At 40.9% G+C, this 18,803-nt stretch overlaps 1 protein-coding gene and 1 long non-coding RNA gene across 8 annotated transcripts; both read left to right on the top strand.

Annotated features, from left to right (window-relative positions):
* Positions 1-2,353: 2,353 nt before the first annotated feature.
* LOC115797113 (zinc finger protein 883-like) lies at positions 2,354-15,412 on the top strand. Of its 7 annotated transcripts, XM_030753594.1 has the most exons (10): positions 2,354-2,460; positions 3,146-3,266; positions 3,380-3,409; positions 6,131-6,664; positions 10,263-10,427; positions 14,006-14,055; positions 14,340-14,369; positions 14,564-14,581; positions 14,701-14,804; positions 14,997-15,263. In XM_030753594.1, the coding sequence occupies exons 2-8, from the start codon at positions 3,164-3,166 to the stop codon at positions 14,567-14,569; spliced, it is 918 nt and encodes a 305-aa protein (XP_030609454.1). In that variant the 5' UTR covers positions 2,354-2,460; positions 3,146-3,163; the 3' UTR covers positions 14,570-14,581; positions 14,701-14,804; positions 14,997-15,263. The 7 variants fall into 7 exon arrangements, with proteins under 7 accessions (XP_030609454.1, XP_030609450.1, XP_030609449.1 ...); XM_030753590.1 differs by lacking the exons at positions 14,340-14,369; positions 14,997-15,263 and adding an exon at positions 15,297-15,412 and having other exon boundaries at positions 10,263-11,740; XM_030753589.1 differs by lacking the exon at positions 14,340-14,369 and having other exon boundaries at positions 10,263-11,740.
* Positions 15,413-15,956: 544 nt separating this feature from the next.
* LOC115797119 (uncharacterized) lies at positions 15,957-18,247 on the top strand. The gene is made up of 3 exons (XR_004021386.1): positions 15,957-15,993; positions 17,406-17,471; positions 17,552-18,247. It is a non-coding gene; the product is annotated as an uncharacterized LOC115797119 (long non-coding RNA).
* Positions 18,248-18,803: the final 556 nt, after the last annotated feature.

The following is an 18,803-nucleotide window of genomic DNA, read 5'->3' on the forward strand; positions in this document are numbered from 1 at the left end:
CATACAAGCACTTCCATTTTTATGAAGCTAAGTGCTTTTTTTAATTAACTAACATTCACTCACATTCATACTCCGACAGAACGGTCGGAGAGCAACTTGGGGTTAAGTATCTTGCCCAAGGATACATTGGCATGTAGCCCGGAGTAGCCAGGATTCGAACCGCTGACCTTCCGATCAGTAGGTGACCTGCTCTACCTACTGAGCTACAGCCACCCCACAATGAATAGCGTTGCTAGTGTTCAGTTAGACTTTACTTCCCATGTGTCAGATATGTCACTTAAATAAATTAGTAAAAAAATAGGGTTTGTTTCATCAGGTCCTTGCTGCTATCCTTTGGCTAGACCAGGTAGGCCCAATTGAATCCATTTTTGTTGTTTGTGTACACATCACATGCTGTCCATGTATAGTAGGTTACCCTCATACTTTAATATCTGTTTCATAAAAAGAATAGCATATCTGACAAATACACACGCAGCACATAACAGAAAAACCTGTCTTTGTTTCTTCTGTTTCATCATGTAAGTGTTTTCTGTCTTTCTTTTAGGCCTAATGTTAAGCAGAGGTATGTGTAACTGCTTTTGGTTGGTGTTTTCTCTGGCAAAATGGTATAAAATTTGTGCTTCTCTTTAATATTGTTTTTGTTAGTGCTGATTTTGTCAGGACTTGAAGAAGGGGACACAGACAACGCTTAAAAGATGACAATGTGATTTATTGATTGTGCGGAATTGAATGAGAGTTTCCTGAAGGGTTTTGGCGAGCGCAGGCTGGGCGGTGGCTGATTGCGTGAGGTTTGCCAAGGGGAATCCAGAGAGAGCGAGCAGTGGCTGGGGTGATGTGAGAGCAGGCTGGCAAGGGGGGTAGCAAGGCAGTGTGACAAGTGGCGTTAGGAGACGAGAGGGCGAGGCGGCGACGGGGAAAACACACGCAGGAACTTCCGCAGCGGATCTAGGGCAAGGAGCGAAAAGCAGGTAAGTCAAAGCACAGATGAGCAGAGAATCAATATACAAGCGGCCAACACTGACTGTGACTTAGTCAATGATCCAGCGAAGACTGATTGCCTGCTGTCAGCTTAAGAAGTCTGCGTGATTACCAAACTCGGCACAGGTGTGGAGCAGCACCGCTGAGTGCCTGCCCAAGAAGGAGTCTCAGGAGGTAGCCGCCTCGAGGTCCGTCAGCCAGTCTCCAAACACGCCCACATCACGGAGGAAGGACAGGGGAAAAACACAACACATCCACACAACACACACCAAAAACCCTCGAGGCATGACAGATTTGACAGACATGAGTCCCGTTTTTGGTTTTGGTTCAATTAGTTTACCGTATTAATGTTATTTTAGGTGAGAAGATGGAGCCAGCAGCCCATTGTGTGGTTGATTCACACAGTGGCCAGTCATCTTCTTTTACTTGTTTTTTCTGCAGCTCCCATCTCCTTTATTTCTGCTTGTTCTTTCTAAGTAATATTTTCATTATTAAAAGTTTGTTGAACTGCGACAGTGTTGTGGCACTTAAAAAAAGCCATAACTTGACCGAAAAATTGTTGAGTTGTTAACTTATCAGGTTTCAGAATTTATCACAGTACAGAAACAGCAATAGTCAGTTTCTGTACGGCACTGTCTCAGAGTGAAGCCTGAAAAGCTAATTCATGCATTTGTTACTTCTTGGCTGGACTATTGTAATTTAACATTATCAGGCTGTTCACAAAAAAAAAAAAAAAAAAAAAAAAGATCCAAAATGCTGCTGCTAGAGTACTGACAGGGACTAGAAAGAGAGAACATATTTCTCCCATATTGGCTTCTCTTCCAGAATCAAAATTAAAATCCTTCTCCTCACATACAAAGGCTTAAATGATCAGGTCCCATGGTATCTCAAAGACCTTATAGTATCACCCCAATAGAGCATTTTCACTCTCAGAGTGCTGGTGTACTTGTAGTTCCTAAGGTATTTATATGCAGAATATATCCTTCCCACTCTCACCAAGTGCTTGCTCATAGGGGATTGTTGGTATTTCTATGTATTACTATACCGTCTTTACCCCTTGAGGCAACGGTTGTTTTTGGAGGTACAAAAATGCGTTTTCATTAGTTTTGACCTAAGCTGCAACCCGTCTGTTTATTTTCTTGCATTGCTGTGATTGGCGCTAATCCTGCAAAAGAGCCCGCCTTCTCCTCCTTTCGTTGAAGCTCATTGGTTGCGTATCCCGTTCCTCACCTAACTTGGAAAAATACAGAACACATGCTTCGAATTTCTTTCCCAAGTTGTTTCCATGTGTTTTTCTTAAATAGTTTATTTCCCCGTTACGTTATAAAAAGACGAGAAGCCAGTTTTGCAACTCGAAAGCGGAAAATACATCAAGTGGAGATTTATCCGTGTTTATACGGAGAGGAAATTCAGCTGTACGAGCGGTTTAGCTCCAGAGTTTGGCCGGGGAGAACGAGCAAAGAGCGGACTGAACTTCTTTTGGTGAGTTCACGCTGTGTGAGGGAGGCTTTTTCCTCTTGTGTTCAGTCTAAGGAGAGCAGGCTATCAGAGCTGACACTTCTGTCTGTGCTGTAACACTGCTAAAACGGGAGCTAAGCTAAAGTTAGCCTCCGAGAGCTCATTCAGCGATAAACTGAAGGGGAATGAGCAAAAACAGTTACATTGTCATCACTGATTTAGGAGCTCAAGCAGGAGTAATTATAACCTACATATTACCAAGAGGCTCAGGAAGCATAAAACAGAGCTGCGTCTCAAGTTTAAACAGAGAAAACACACTGCAAGGTGTAAATAGTGTAAGAGAGAGAAATACCTCCTTTATTTCTTCTTGATAACTGGTTAATCTTTAAACTTCTTATTGATTGAGGTGTTGAACATTTGTTTCACTGGTAATAGGGCTATGCACATAAGCTTGATTAGTCCACTTACAGGAAAGGCAAAGAATCTTTGTTAGCAATTGTACTTAGTTTTTTCCCATGTTTTTTTTGCCATTTGACAAACAGGTATTCACGCCTGAGTAAACAAATTCTCTTAATCAAATACTGGCTAAAATATTTTTATCACAGTGCTAGTAATTTTCTTTTCGCACTGACCAAAGCATCTTTGGCCTGTGCCAAAATATTTATATGCAAGAAAAACCCAGAACATGCTGAACCTGAATGTCTTTCAGGTCTTCTGACGGGCGATCATGGACTCAGTGAGCAGTTTGTCTCTGCTGGGCTTCAAGGAGCTTTCGGTCTGCCTGGTGGACTGTATGAAGACTCCGGGAGTCCTGGGAACAGAGCCCAAAGGTGAGCAGCAGTCAGAAATGCAATATCACATCTTCACTTTCTGCAGCTTACATGCAACAGACTGGAAATGGTTTCTTTTAACTGGTTGGTTGTCTCTGTGCTTCCACTTCCAGCAGCCATGAAAAACATTTTTACACAAAATAGTAAGTAAAATTTTGACCTACTCCATTATAAATCTCTACCACTTTCCACTGTGGATTTTTTTTTTTAAACTGTATTTATGAGGACATGCACCTTAATCGTTCTCTTTGAGAGGTGCGATCAAAATGTTCCTGCACTGAACCTTAAAAAAAAAAAAATCTAAAGCCCCTCATGTCCTACTGGATTGTTGTCTGCTGAATGTCCTCCAGTTTGTCAAACTGCAAATACCTTGACTTCAGTTCAATTTTATTTGTGTAGCGGCAAATCACAACAGTCGCCTCAATGTGCTTTATATTGTAAGGTTAGGACTAGGTCGGAATCGGTATCGGTCCAATTCTGACCTAAAATACTGGATCGGATATCGGAAAGAAATAAAAAATGCAATCCGATGCATTACATAGCGTTTTGCCCACATTAGCTCCATTACAGTTCTCTGTCGTCTTCTTTTTGTGGGTTTGCAGTTGACCAAACCAGCTTGGAGCTGCATTACTGCCTCCTACTGGAATGGAGTGAATCAGGAGTTAAAAAACAACCCCCTTAGTTCTCCGTCGCTGCGACGGATTCCCTTTGACACTATTTGATAGAATACTTGATTACTAAAATAAGCAAAAGTTGTAGCCCTAATGAAATTTGCAACATAACATAAGCCAATACATTACCTTCTCACATAGGAGCAACAGGATTCAGGTGATAGAGCGATTGTTGTAAGTAAAGTTTATTACAATAATTAAAACACAATATCAAAAAAACACAGATAAAACACCATGTTAAAAAACACATTAACATTACCATATTAAAAGAATAAAAATACAGTCAACAGAAAGCCTGGTTAAACAGAAAAGTTTTCCAACTGTTTTTGAAAAGATGCCACAGAGTCAGCTAAACGGAGCTGGAGTGGTAAACCGTTCCAGAGCTTTGGCACCACTGCCTGAAAAGCTCTGTCTCCCCTGATCCTTAGTCTTGTACGTGGGACAACTAAAAGATTTTAATTTTGTCATGTGAGAGGCTTTGACTATGTAAATGTATCCAGGCATTTAAACTTTTTTTTTTCTTTTTGAAAGATCGGATTTGTATCTGTATCGGCAGATATCCAATGTAAAATATCGGTATTGGAATCGACATAAAAAAGTAGTATCGTGCCATCCCTATTAAGGACCTGTAATGATCACAGAGAAAACCCAACAGTCAAAACGACCCTCTATGAGCGAGCACTTGGCAACAGTGAGAAGGAAATACCTTGATTAGAAGACTTCAATTCAATTTAACAAGTGAACAAAGCCACGTTTCCATACGGAATGATTCAGCACCGGTCGACTCGACTCGCTGCGATTTGACGGCATTCCATTAGAATCAGGTACACTTTGCCGGTCCTTTTCCCGTACTCACTCGCCCGAGGTGATCTAGTGATCGTCCGGCACCGAACGATCACTAGTGCTAATGGCAGCCCCATAGCAAACTGGTTATAGCGATCCTTTCTAGTGGCTACAGCTGAAGTAAAGAAAAGAAACAGCTGACATTCTCTGCATAGCGAGCACATTCACAGCACAGAGCAGTGGGGGCGAGGAAAAATTTGTCAGCGGTTCACTTGTGTTAAAGGATTGTTTTTTTCCAAATCAAGGGCGCGCACGACTGTAGCGAGATCATGTGTTCACATTGTGAATGAAACTGCCCGTGCTCTGTGGTAAATTGCAAATGCGGTGAAATTATACAGGCGCAAGTGGTGATAATGGCAGCAGCCTAGCCGAGTCGAGGTGCGCTCCTGTTTTCTAAATGCAGTGACAGCAGAGTTCCGAAAATGAAGCGGTGACATCCTGAGCCCGTCGCAAGAGTGTCTCAGCAAGGCGCAACGCCTGGCGATCAACCGCTAGCTGGAACACTGTTTTATCACTAGTATATTACAGGACTGACACCTTTGGCACATCAAGCTCCACATTTTCAGTGCCAGCTGTGGTCCATATCATGCACTCCTGTTATCTGAGGAACCAAGGACCTAACCTCTCTGTCAGTTGACCGTACAGGCATGAAAAAGTGAGGCTACTGTACACCAGCCTAAAATCCTCATTCACACCAATTAAGATCTCTGCTGTTTTGTGATTTTTGGCTATCTTTACATGTAAAATGACCATTCAGAGAGAGAGACTGAAGTCACTTGAAACCGAAGTTTCTTGTTAGTGGATGTACTGTAATATCTATAGATGTGTATGCTGGTTACATGTATAACTAACAGTCCTGTGTTTTTGAACTGCCAACTTTCTGGAAACGAAAACTGAAAACGCAGCAGCAATGTACACTATAAAAACTGTTATCTGTTTTTAAAAACATCGACGTGTGCAAAGCAGTTCTACTAGCCCCTCCAAAATAAAATGATGAGCCTGTGCAGCATATTAAGCTAGATATTGAAAAGGCCTCCCTGGTGAGAAAATTGAAAATATCTTAGTTGACATGATTGTAAAAGTCAAAGAGTAAACAGTGGAAGTGGTCCCAATGGGACTTCTGAGTAGCAATCTTAAATTGGTCACCATGCTGGAGTCTATTTAAAATGATTGTGAATGGGCAAACAGTCCAATTGTAATCAAGTTTCAGCTTTTGGATCACACTTTGCATCTGAATCTGAGCAAAGCCTGTAGCCACCTTTCAAAGTAGAGTAAAAACCCTGAAACCAGAAGAGGTCACCATATAATCCATCAGTTTTCTGTAACTACTTCTACATGTCACCCTTTCAGACTCATCTGACAGCCTCACTCAAATGGATCTGTCTGTGTCATTGGTGGAATGCATGAAAACTCCAGGACTAAATGGTGACAGTGACCATCTGAATCATAACACCTTGGAGCTCAAGCTGAAACAGGAGGATGAGCAGTTGGAGAGAGAGTATGACTACCTGAAGCTGGAGCAGCAGCCAGTGTGGCAGGACAGTGGAATCACAGCAGAGAGTAATTTGTTTAAAGAAGAAGATGATAAAAATTTCATCCTGGTGGAAACCAAAACTGAAGAGGATCATGGAACTGATGGCACGCTGTTGGTGTTTGAGGAGAACCGTCATGGCACAGAAGGGACGGCGTGGCTCATGCAGTGCCCCAAACTATCAGAGTCACTCAAAACAGCCATGCTGGGCGCCAATTCAGGCGTATGTCAGCAAGAAGTGGATGTAACCTCACAAAAAAGTCAGGTAGATGACACTATATTAGACAGAAAGGAGACGAATCAACAAGACACTGACGCTGAAGCTGTGGAAACCTCTGAGAGCACGTCTGGAGGTAAATACTAAGTAAAAAACTGAAGCTGAGTGTTTTAATGCTTTTTGATGATAGGGTTTGGTTTCTAGCCAATCAGGTGTATGCATATATATGCCTCAATAATTATTATAATTCATTATTATCAGGCTGTCCTAAAAGCTCCCTGAAAAGCCTTCAGCTGATCCAATATGCTGCAGCTAGAGTACTGACAGGGACTAGAAAGATTATATTATATTATAATATATGTTATGATATATATTATATATTATTAATATATGGTGTGACAATAATGGAAAGTCTTGTTTCTGTAATTTTCCACTGATCATAACATAATGATTATGCATACCTCAAGCAGCAAGACTTACTGCTACAGAAGCCATATGGCTAACATTCAACCTTTTTGAATAAAAGGGATTGAAAATCATAATTTTTTGCATGAGAAGGTTTGAGGGACACAAAAGGAGACCATAAAGTTTAAACCGAAACAGGATCATAAATGACCTCACTTGGTCATCTTGGTTGCTGGCATAGCTTGGTTGCTTAATGGTTGTCACCGACTGGCTCGATGGCTGTGACAAAGAGGGAGTTCACACAAGCAATTTACTTATATACAAACAAATAAACATAAACTAACATGCCAGGTGTAATGGAAGAGAGAGTGAGCGTTTCATCTGTGCCAACTTAGGCTACAAAGGGCCAGGTGCGCGCCAAGATATTTTAATTCGTACAATATATTTTACTGATCCAAGAAGTTGGGAAGTTCCTGATTTTTCAACAGCTAAAAGTGCAAACACCAAATCATAGGATTAATAGAATAAAGCTACTTTCAGCTCTTCAGTTATTCACAAAGGTTTACCACTGTGGGTAGCTTTGCATATTTGATTTGCGAGATCTTTATGGCACAAAATCCAGAGGGATTTGTTTCTCCTCCTTGGATCAAACCAGGAATCTTTTTCTTGTGTGGCAAATGTGTAAACCACTACTGGCCCTATCTAAATAAAATACAATATGACCCAATAAAATAGAAACTACTTAACGAAAGGAGCATTTATTAAATAGAAAAAAAGGTCTAATAATAATGAAATTTTTGTCTTTTGCATAGTTACCTATCACTTCCCGTTCCCACTCTGTGGGGGTAGAGAACACCCACTGCCATGTACATCATGATGCGTTATTGAGTCTGTCCGTTTATATTTTAGTTGCAGTAACTTGGTGCTCTATCCTGTTGCCTCTAGGTGGTGCTATGACATCATTAGATCTTGTGAGTAGAGTTGTTCAGGCCTGGACTTTCATCAAACAAGAGAAGTTTGAGCCATATTGCACAATTCTATGTGTGAATTACAAATGATTAAAATTCACCATAGTGGAAGAGAAACACCCTTCAATGAAAATTCAAAAGCCTTGAAATTCACTGTCAGCAAGGTCTTCAGATTACACTGACTACACAACTACAAGTTTTTAGGAGGTCATTAAAGTATAAAACCTTAAAAATTGCCTCCCTAAATTCAGAATGTCTTGTTTCCTGTTAGCTTTACAGCATACCATATTTCATACATGTATGGGAAGCAGCAACTGCTTTGTAGCAATTTTGTGTGGGACATTATAGAGCCATTTTGATGTGGAATAAAATTTTCATCAGTCCTGATGGGTTTCTGAACATATTTAGGCCCACAAATGATGATTCATTAATCTTAGAAAAAATAAACATATTAATTTGTTTATAATATGTGCTCAATATGAAAAAAAAATAGAAAAAAATAAAGTCCAAAAAAACTAAAAAGTATATAAATTCTTTATGTACAGGTGCTCGTCATAAAATTAGAATATCATGAAAAAGTTGCTGTATTTAGTAATTCCATCCAAAAAGTGAAACTTGTATATTATATTCATTCATTACACACAGACTGATATATTTCAAATGTTTATTTCTTTTAATTTTGATGATTATAACTGACAACTAATGAAAATCCCCAAATCAGTATCTCAGAAAATTAGAATATTGTGAAAAGGTTCAAAATTGAAGACACCTGGTGCCACAGTCTAATCAGCTAATAAATTCAAAATACCTGCAAAGGCCTTTAAATGGTCTCTCTGGTCTCTAGTCTAGTTCTGTAGGCTACACAATCATGGGGAAGACTTGACAGTTGTCCAAAAGATGACCTTTGACACCTTGCACAAGTAGGGCAAGACACAAAAGGTCATTGCTAAAGAGGCTGGCTGTTCACAGAGCTCTGTGTCCAAGCACATTAATAGAGAGGCGAGGGGAAGGAAAAGATGTGGTAGAAAAAAGTGTACAACAACAGGGATAACTGCACCCTGGAGAGGATTGTGAAACAAAACCCATTCAAAAATGTGGGGGAGATTCACAAAGAGCTGGAGTCAGTGCTTCAACAACCACCACGCACAGACGTATGCAGACATGGGTTTCAGCTGTCACAGTCCTCGTGTCGAGCCACTCTTGAACAAGAGATGGCGTCAGAAGTGTCTCGCCTGGGCTAAAGACAAAAAGGACTGGACTGCTGCTGAGTGCTCCAAAGTTATGTTCTCTGATCAAAGTCAATTTTGCATTTCCTTTGGAAATCAAGGTCCCAGAGTCTGGAGGAAGAGAGGAGAGGCACAGAATCCATGTTGGCTGAGGTCCAGTGTAAAGTTTCCACAGTCAGTGATGGTTTGGGGTGCCATGTCATCTGCTGGTGTTGGTCCACTGTGTTTTCTGAGGTCCAAGGTCAACGCAGCCGTCTACCAGGAAGTTTTAGAGCATTTCATGCTTCCTGCTGCTGACCAACTTCATGGAGATGCAGATTTCATTTTCCAACAGGACTTGGCACCTGCACACAGTGCCAAAGCTGCCAGTACCTGCTTTAAGGACCATGGTATCACTGTTCTTAACTGGACAGCAAACTTGCCTGACCATAACCCCATAGAAAATCTATGGGGTATTGTGAAGAGGACGATGCGATATGCCAGACCCAACAATTCAGAAGAGCTGAAGGCCACTATCAGAGCAACCTGGGCTCTCATAACACCTGAGCAGTGCCACAGACTGATCGACTCCATGCCACGCCACATTGCTGCAGTAATCCAGGCAAAAGGAGCCGCAACTAAGTATTGAGTGCTGTACATGCTCATACTTTCCAATGTTCAGAGTTTTCAGTTGGCCAACATTTCTAAAAATCCTTTTTTTATATTGGACTTAAGTAATATTCTAATTTTCTGAGATACTGAATTTGGGGTTTTCATTAGTTGTCAGTTATAATCATCAAAATGAAAAGAAATAGACTGATATAATTCAAGTGTTTGTGTGTAATGAATGAATGAATAAATGAAATAAATAAATCAACTTTTTCACGATATTCTAATTTAATGACCAGCACCTGCACCTGTTATCACTGGTTTTTGGAATTTATTTTACTTGACTTACAATTGATATCACACTTTTTTCATTAATAGGCTGAGAAGAAATTCATACATAAATTATTTTTTGTTTTGATTTCCCTCTTTAATGGCTGTATTTCTCTTCTTTTAATTTCAACTTAGTAGGTGAATAATGAATTTTAAATATTATTTCTTTGCCCCCCCTTCCTAAACACTCTTTCTTATGTGCTTTCAACCAATAAAGACCAAACAGAGAGGATCCAACAGTATGCTGCACTCGAACCCCGGCGCCATCACTGTGAGCACTGTGGGAAGTCCTTTGCAAGGAAGAGCAATGTCCTCCGACACCAGCGCTATAACTGCATCAGAACAAGAACCCAAGAGAGGCCTCACACCTGCACGCAGTGCGGTAAGAGCTTCAGTGTGTTACACACCTTGCGGCAGCATCTCCTCACTCACACTGGGGAAAAAATTTACCACTGCGAGGTGTGCGGGAAGCAGTTTGGAAGGGAAGGGACTCTGAAGGCGCACATGCCAATCCATACAGGGGAAAAACCTTATAAATGTGACCAGTGCGGCAAGACCTGCGCCAGGCATGGGGACCTTAAAATTCACATGCTCAGTCATTCTGAGGAGAGACCACACAACTGCAGCTACTGTGCGAAAAGCTTCAAACAGCTTACAAAACTGAAGAAGCACGAGCGAATCCACACAGGGGAGAAACCATACCAGTGTCAGCTTTGTGCAAAGAAGTTTAGACTGCGGCAGACACTGGTTTCACACATCCGCACGCACACTGGAGAGCAACCATTCAAGTGCAGCTTCTGCCCGAAGGCCTTCAGTATTAGGAGCAACTTGAGGACACACGAGCTGATACACACTGGGGAGAGGCAGTTTCGCTGTTCACAGTGTAACAAAAGTTTCCGACTGCATCAGCACCTGATATTCCACGAACGTGGCCACAGGGGGGAGAAACCATACAAGTGTGACAAGTGTGGAAAAGGTTACTGTCATCCATCAACATTAAAAGCACATCGATCTTCTCATGAAGAGAAACCACCACGTTGCGCCGAGTGTAAGCAGGAATTCACAGAGCAAAAGGAGTTAGCCAATCACAAGTGCTGCCAGACAGCAGAAAAACCACACCGTTGTTCTCAGTGTGGAAAGTGTTTTGCCCAGGTTATGAATTTGAGGAAACACCAGCTGATCCACTCGGGGGAGAAACCTTATGTGTGTAAAGAATGTGGGAAGCAATTCAACTACAAAGGCAACCTCACCAAGCACGTGAGCATCCACACCGGTGAGAGGCCCTTTGAGTGTGAACTCTGCAAGAAGCGCTTCAGGCTCCTGCAGCATCTCACAAATCACAGATTAACTCACAACAAAAAAAGTAGAGACTAAATTTGATATTTTGGAGTTTTAGTAGAAGCAGCTTTCTTTGTTTATAAATTACAGTATTTCTCAATTGCTAAAACACATTTCCTGAGTGCGCCGAGTGTAAGCAGGAATTCACAGAGCAAAAGGAGTTAGCCAATCACAAGTGCTGCCAGACAGCAGAAAAACCACACCGTTGTTCTCAGTGTGGAAAGTGTTTTGCCCAGGTTATGAATTTGAGGAAACACCAGCTGATCCACTCGGGGGAGAAACCTTATGTGTGTAAAGAATGTGGGAAGCAATTCAACTACAAAGGCAACCTCACCAAGCACGTGAGCATCCACACCGGTGAGAGGCCCTTTGAGTGTGAACTCTGCAAGAAGCGCTTCAGGCTCCTGCAGCATCTCACAAATCACAGATTAACTCACAACAAAAAAAGTAGAGACTAAATTTGATATTTTGGAGTTTTAGTAGAAGCAGCTTTCTTTGTTTATAAATTACAGTATTTCTCAATTGCTAAAACACATTTCCTGAGTCCACCACCCATTTTCCCTAAACTTTAAAGACAAATCCAAAAGCTCAAGCTGATTTCACAAAATCCCATTCTTTCCTGTCAAAATCAAACCATCACTGCAAAAATCAGTTGCGTGTGTGTGGGGAGATCACACTTTAAGCAAGTAAAAAATGTATTTAAAAGACTTTGTTACATGCTACATCAAATAATTTAAAATACAGCACCCAGGGCATGTAGTAAACAGAAAATGTTTGTACACAAAAACACTGTAGTACTCAGAGTGACATGATAGTGCTGAATGTAGACAGACAAAAAATAAAAATTAAAAAACACATGAAAAACACAGCACTGTAGGACACAGATTCAGTCTGCACCATCATGTCTGTGTGCGTAGTCCAGCCAGAGGACCTCATCTACATCACAGGCACTGTGGTCTCTTGCCAGGCAATTGGAGAAAATCCCTCTTGTGCTGAATCCAGCCTTGACAGTTCTCCACAGTCATATTGTCATGCATGCTTTGTTGCCTCCAATGAATTCTCCCTGGTGTAGAGCTGGCAGTCAAACACCTTCCACCGTCACCAGAAAACAACTACTCTTAGGGCTGTATGGTGGCAGGAAAATGTTCATGTGTGAACCACTGATGTATCTGGACAGCACAGTGGAAGTTCACATTGTCTCAAACTATGACATATACAGGTGGCACCACATGCTGATCCAGTTGATCATGTACAGCCATGATATCCTGTAGAACACCCAGAAATGTGAGGACATGTTAAATATTGTATGGTCCCAGGTTTGCATGACGGTGAACCCCCCAGTTACTAATGACTGCACAGAGGTTGACATTGCCACCATGCTGGCCAGGGACCTCCACAATAGCACGATGACCTATTATATTCCTGCCTCTCTGCCTCATTTTTGAAAGATTGAATCCTGCTTTATCCATGTAGATATATTCATTGGGCCCTTCCATGGCATCCAGTTCAAACACTCTGTGTAATAATCCCAGATAAATGGTAGCGAAGTGAAAATGGTACAGAAAGACAGTATGTGCATTCCTGATGTTTGTAGGTTACCATATAGTTTACAGTACTGTGGAAGTTGCAACTGGAACTACTAGCCTGCAGTAACAGCAGGCTTGTGAGAATGAAATTGCACTCTGCCTATCAGTCCTGAGTGTGTGTGTGTGTGCGTGCGTAGGTAACACTTGCTTGCACATACTGGTTTCCTAGCTCAGTGACCCTTGCAGAGTTGCGCTCAGTGGGTGCTCTGTACACCTGTTTCATGCTGAGTCTGTTGTGTTGGAGTACCCGGTCAATCGTTGACAATGCCACTGTTGATGCCATTAAAGTTTTGTCATTGTCTTCTATCATTCTCTGCTGGATTTCTCAGAGAGAGATGCCATTGTTCTGAAGGACCATGTTGACAAAGAGTGCAGTCAATCTGCCCAGATTCAGTTGTACACTCAGTTGTCCTGCTTCCCTCATTGACATCCTATGTACGAGGACATTGTGTACGATAGTTGCCCATATCAGTGATGAATGCTCTCGGTCATCCACGTCCTCATCCTTTTCCTCTTCGTCCAACACCTCTCACACACACTCTTCCTCCTCTGCCTCTCTGTACATCTATGTCCATTGTAGATGCCCATGTGCCACCTGCACTTTGACCCGACTTTTATCCTGCCCGTTTGGTCTGTTCACATCATTGGACACGTATTCAATTGTGAGTTGCTGTGTGTAACAGATGACAGTGGTGTTGGAGTTTGCATTCTGCTGCCAGTGTTTACTGTTTTGCAACGTAGGTGTGACGTGTGTTTAGTGACAGAATGTGTTTGCTGTTGCGCAAAACGAGTGATCGAGTTGCACCAGTGCCTGAACTGTGTTAGCAGTTTTACCAAAAGAGTGTGTGATTCATGAAATTCATTTAGGCCTCTGTCGATTTTGTTTGGGGAATGGAGTTTAGCATTTTAGCAATTCAGAAATACTGTAAATGGCACCTACTAGCTGGCTCAGTAGGCCGTTATCACCAATTAGATTGGTAGATGGCGGTTGGGAGGGACTATGATGATGATGTTGATGATTCCTGATCCATTCCAGACATCCACTCCAGTTCACTTCACACCGGGACAGGGCCTGGGGCATGGCAGGTAAACACCAAAATGTGTATTTAGCCTCTTTTAACATTATTTTGTCATTAACTGAAACAGTTATCATAAAGAAAATATGTTCAAACCTTATTATTTTTATGCTAATGTAGCCTGGAAATTGGTTGTTACTGCTGTATTACTTTAAGTGATGCTAACGTCAAAGCGCTGCATGCCGTGCTTTTAAAATGAATAGTGTTACTAGTGTTCAGTTAGACTTTACTTCCCATGTGTCAGATATGTCACTTAAATAAATTAGTAAAAAAAAATAGGATCTGTTTCATCAGGTCCTTGCTGCTATCCTTTGGCTAGACCAGGTAGGCCCAATTGAATCCATTTTTGTTGTTTGTGTACACATCACATGCTGTCCATGTATAGTAGGTTACCCTCATACTTTAATATCTGTTTCATAAAAAGAGTAGCATATCTGACAAATACACATGCAGCACATAACAAAAAAAAAACAGTTTCTTCTGTTTCATCATGTAAGTGTTTTCTGTCTTTCTTTTAGGCCTAATGTCAAGCAGAGGTATGTGTAACTGCTTTTGGTTGGTGTTTTCTCTGGCAAAATGGTATAAAATTTGTGCTTCTCTTTAATATTGTTTTTGTTAGTGCTGATTTGCTTTGTCTTTATCGTTTATCGAGAAGACAGAACCATTATAACAAAGGAGCAAAAGAAATTCCTCAAGTGTTGGCACTCTAAGATCCCCACAGCAGCAGAAGCCACTGGTTTGGCACCAGGCGTTATAGATGTAAGATTCATATATGTTGTTACTACAGATACATTTGGTTTCAAGTGAAGCATTGTGATATGAAAATAGTATCAACACAGTTACATTGTTATCTTTATAATGTCGTGATAGATTTCTGCCCCCCTGCGACTCTGAAAAGGATAAGCGGAAAGAAATGCATGGATGTTGTCTTGATCTTTATTTATCTTTCAGAACTGGATTGGCAACCACAGAAGGTCTCTTAAAGTGCCCTCTGGCCCAACACATCTAAAGAACAAACTTTGCTCCATCACAGCTGTGCAGTTTCATAGAACACATCTTTAATCAATGGCATTGTGGAATTGGTTTTATGTTTATATGGAACACCCATTTTCTTTTTCTTTGCAGTACTTTGTATCAACATGTACAGATAACTTTAAATGTTAATGAAAATTTTCTGAACTGTTATATTTGCATGAATGCTTAATATTTACGTCTTTTTTTTTTGTCCTAAACATTGTTAAATGTATCCAGTCTTGAGAAGCTGGGGGGTGGAAACAGCTGTTATTTCATTTGACTGTCAGAGATCCAACTTAGAAGTCCATGAAATGAGCAGCAAAGGCGCCGCTACTTTTCTGGATTCAACAGACACACTAAACTTTGCACATTAAAGGTTGGCGCGCACACACACACACACACACACACACACACACACACACACTGACAAACCCAAACTTGTCATATGGCACAGTTAACTCCCCTATTTACAATGTTTTTACAGTGAATTTTCAGCAAGCTCCTTAACTGCCTCTGCTTTCAAAGAGCCAGTTGATGCCCTTGCCAAGAAGGTGATTAAAATATTCAACAAAAAATACAGAAAGCATGTTTTATAATACTATAACATTTTAGACTCATAAAAGAAATGAATTACTGACCTATGTTTTATTAAATGCCATTCAATATGTGTCTTTGCACATATTGCTCTGAAATGCAGTGAACATTCACAGTATCATGAATAACATCTGGTCTGCAGTCTGATTATTCAGTTGTCTGGTGTGTGCTGAACTATAAATGTTTACAACATTTTGAAATGTCTGCATGTCATTTTAGATGAGGCTGGTGGTTTTGGCAGGGTACCGTACCAGTCTCTTCAAAATCATAGCATCACCATAAATGCACAATGTGTGATTATCTGTAGCCTGATAAGCAACTCAACAGTTTGCCGTACTCTGTAAGTAAAGCAAACTTGAAATTGGAAATAGTTTAATATATGGGATCACAAACAAAAGAACTTTGCTGCTTTAATATAGAAATGATCTTCCTCTCATTGACTGGCCTCTCCCTTAGAGATAGGGTGAGGAGTGCAGCCATTTGGGAGGAGCTTAAAGTAGAGCTGCTGCTCCTCCACATCAAAAGGAGCCAGTTGAGGTGGTTTGGGGATCTGCCTAGGATGCCTCCTGGGCAACTCTTAGGTGAGGTGTTCCAGGCATGTCCTACTGATGCTACTTTTCCACCGCCGAGGTACTGGTTCTCGTGCCAGTGGTGGTGCTGGTTTCAATGAACCGGCAAAATGCTTAAGAATGAACCTGCGTTTCCACCGCGTTTCTGTGAACTGCTCCTTTTCGTATGAGTGTGGGCGGGTGCTCGTCTGGACACGGAAGCTGAAGAGCGCAAATGCCACTGTTCTGGTCCAAACCAAACTACTGCAGCATCTGTGTGCAGCACAGAGGTAAACACAGACAATGATTAGAGCAGGATGACAAGTATGCACTTTTATCTGTGATATGAACTGATACAAAGCAGCAAGTTCAGCCTTAAGACCCAACCCATCGCTTTGCTTTTCTCATGTAATACACATGTAATATGGTAGAAAACTTGATATTGAGATGGCAGAGTCACCTTCTTCTGCCTCTTTCGTCACGCGTTCTTGGTTCGAGACCAGCTAGTTTGCAGGGCTGGAGTTGAACCCGTTTTTTGGCCAAGCACTGAGTGCGTTTGCAGTGGAAAAACCTCTGAACGGTTCAAATACTGGCACCGGCACCGAAACCCTGTCGGTGGAAAAGCGGCCTGAGACACCTGAATGCTGCAGAGTTTAAACGAAGCATCAAAGCAACAAATTTGCTACAACGATTTTTTGTAATCAAATTATTCGAGTTACTCGAGGAATTGTTGCAGCCCTAGGGATCAGTAAAGTATTTATCTATGTGGGGCATCATAATGTAGGAGAAGCTCAGTGCAGAACTGCTGCTGTTTTATCAAAGGTAGCCTGCTGAGGTGGTAGAGGATTTTGTCTAGGATATCTTGTGGATGGCTCCCAGATGGGGAGGTTAGGGTTCCCCACCAGAGTTAGACCCCAGGCCAGACCCAGGAGACACCAGAGATTGGGAATACCTTGGTATTGCCTTGGAAGTCCTGGTAGATTTGGTGAGATAGAACAAGGTCTGGATAGCTTTGCCCCACTGACTCAGATCCAGATAAGTGGTGGAAAATAAATATATAAATGTGTGGATATCAGCTCATCGCATACAGTGATTTCATTGTATGATATGAACTCATCATTAGTTCCATATTCATCTTAACACATTAACTTGCATCTGTGCTTCTTTCAATTACAGTGCTGCTAACCTGTGACATTTTCTTTAGGTGCACGCAGCACTGAGGAGCCAGTGGAAAAATCAAGAATTTAGACCGTGTCAATGACTGTAGATGGTATGTCTTCAAAGAAGGTCCATCTTTAATATTTAATAAATCCAGTATCCTGATCCAAAAACCCCACTTTGTTTTTTTAGTGGACTTTTACATTTGCTGCATCTGCCATGCTCAGCAGAAGAATACAATGAAGAAATGGCGTTAGTGGTGTCAGTGCAGTGCGTGCCAGCTGTGGTCATAAATGGCATGTGTTTTCAAAAAGAACATGTGCGTTCGTTGCCAGCATCACAGCTTAAAGTGCAAGATGATGTACTGCCAGGAGTTTACTTTCATAAAGTGTTCTTGGAAGTTGATACTTTGTTCTACATAGTTCAGCATTCTGAAAAATAATGTTAATACAACTTGGATTGGAACACAAAATGTTTGCTGCACAGCACGTACAAATATATGCAGGCAATGTGTAATTTGTACTGTGAATGGATGCAAATGTGTTTTTCTAATAAAGTGAGGTGACAGTTTTGTAAGTGGATGACAGTTTGAAATTCATTTAGATTGTCAAACTACAGAGTACAAATACATTTTCTACAGCAAGTGGAAGCAAGCCATTTGGGTAAGAGGAAGCATTCCAAATATATTAATGTAACAACTGCACATTTCATTCTCAGACAATATTAGAACAGCAACACTGCACCCATACTGATAATAGTGAAATATTTCAATCTGTATAGTTGCTGATAAATTATTTCACATCAACATATGTACAGATGAAGGAGCATTTTCTCTATATTTTTATTAATTTCTGTATATGATAAGGTTTAAAATTGATATACATTAAAGTCAGGCTTTCAAATGGCTTCATGACTGCTGTGTATCTGTGCTTGCTTTTTGCTTTCAACATAGGCACCTTCCTCAAAATTATGTTCAATAGACCCCTTGCAATGCTTTATTGCTTTAATGGTTTGGTTAATATGATCAATATGGAACACCATAACTGTTAACAATACAAGCAACACCACCAAGGAAATAAAGTAAAGGAAATGCGTTACACTTTTGTTCTGTGTCCGATGACCATAAATAAATTCCACTTAATATAGGAGTATGACTGAATTACCCTTCAGTCGGAAACATATTTAAATACACAAAAAATGTTGTCCTGTTAAATTGTATGATCAGCGTTATGTTCTACTTTGGAATCACAATCTTGTGTCCTCATTTGCTTGATGAACTACTGACATAACCTGCTCTTGAATGAAGGAAGGAAAATCTCATTTTGGAATAGAAACAGCAATTTATAACAATCTCTGATATAACATAATTATTCATTTAATATATTGCTAAGATATCAGGTTGAAATTGTTTATTATCTCAGGAAAAGTCAGATTGTTTTTCCAC

This window comes from Archocentrus centrarchus, chromosome 18 (genome assembly GCF_007364275.1).
Source record: "Archocentrus centrarchus isolate MPI-CPG fArcCen1 chromosome 18, fArcCen1, whole genome shotgun sequence".
In the NCBI taxonomy this organism is placed as follows: domain Eukaryota; kingdom Metazoa; phylum Chordata; class Actinopteri; order Cichliformes; family Cichlidae; genus Archocentrus; species Archocentrus centrarchus.

Excerpts from the sequence above, each read along its gene's own strand:
- LOC115797113 (XM_030753590.1), top strand. The coding sequence starts at position 3,164 with ATGGACTCAGTGAGCAGTTTGTCTCTGCTGGGCTTCAAGGAGCTTTCG. Across the intron at positions 3,410-6,130 it reads AAACATTTTTACACAAAATA|ACTCATCTGACAGCCTCACT; the intron begins GTAAGTAAAATT and ends TCACCCTTTCAG. Across the intron at positions 6,665-10,262 it reads CTCTGAGAGCACGTCTGGAG|ACCAAACAGAGAGGATCCAA; the intron begins GTAAATACTAAG and ends CAACCAATAAAG.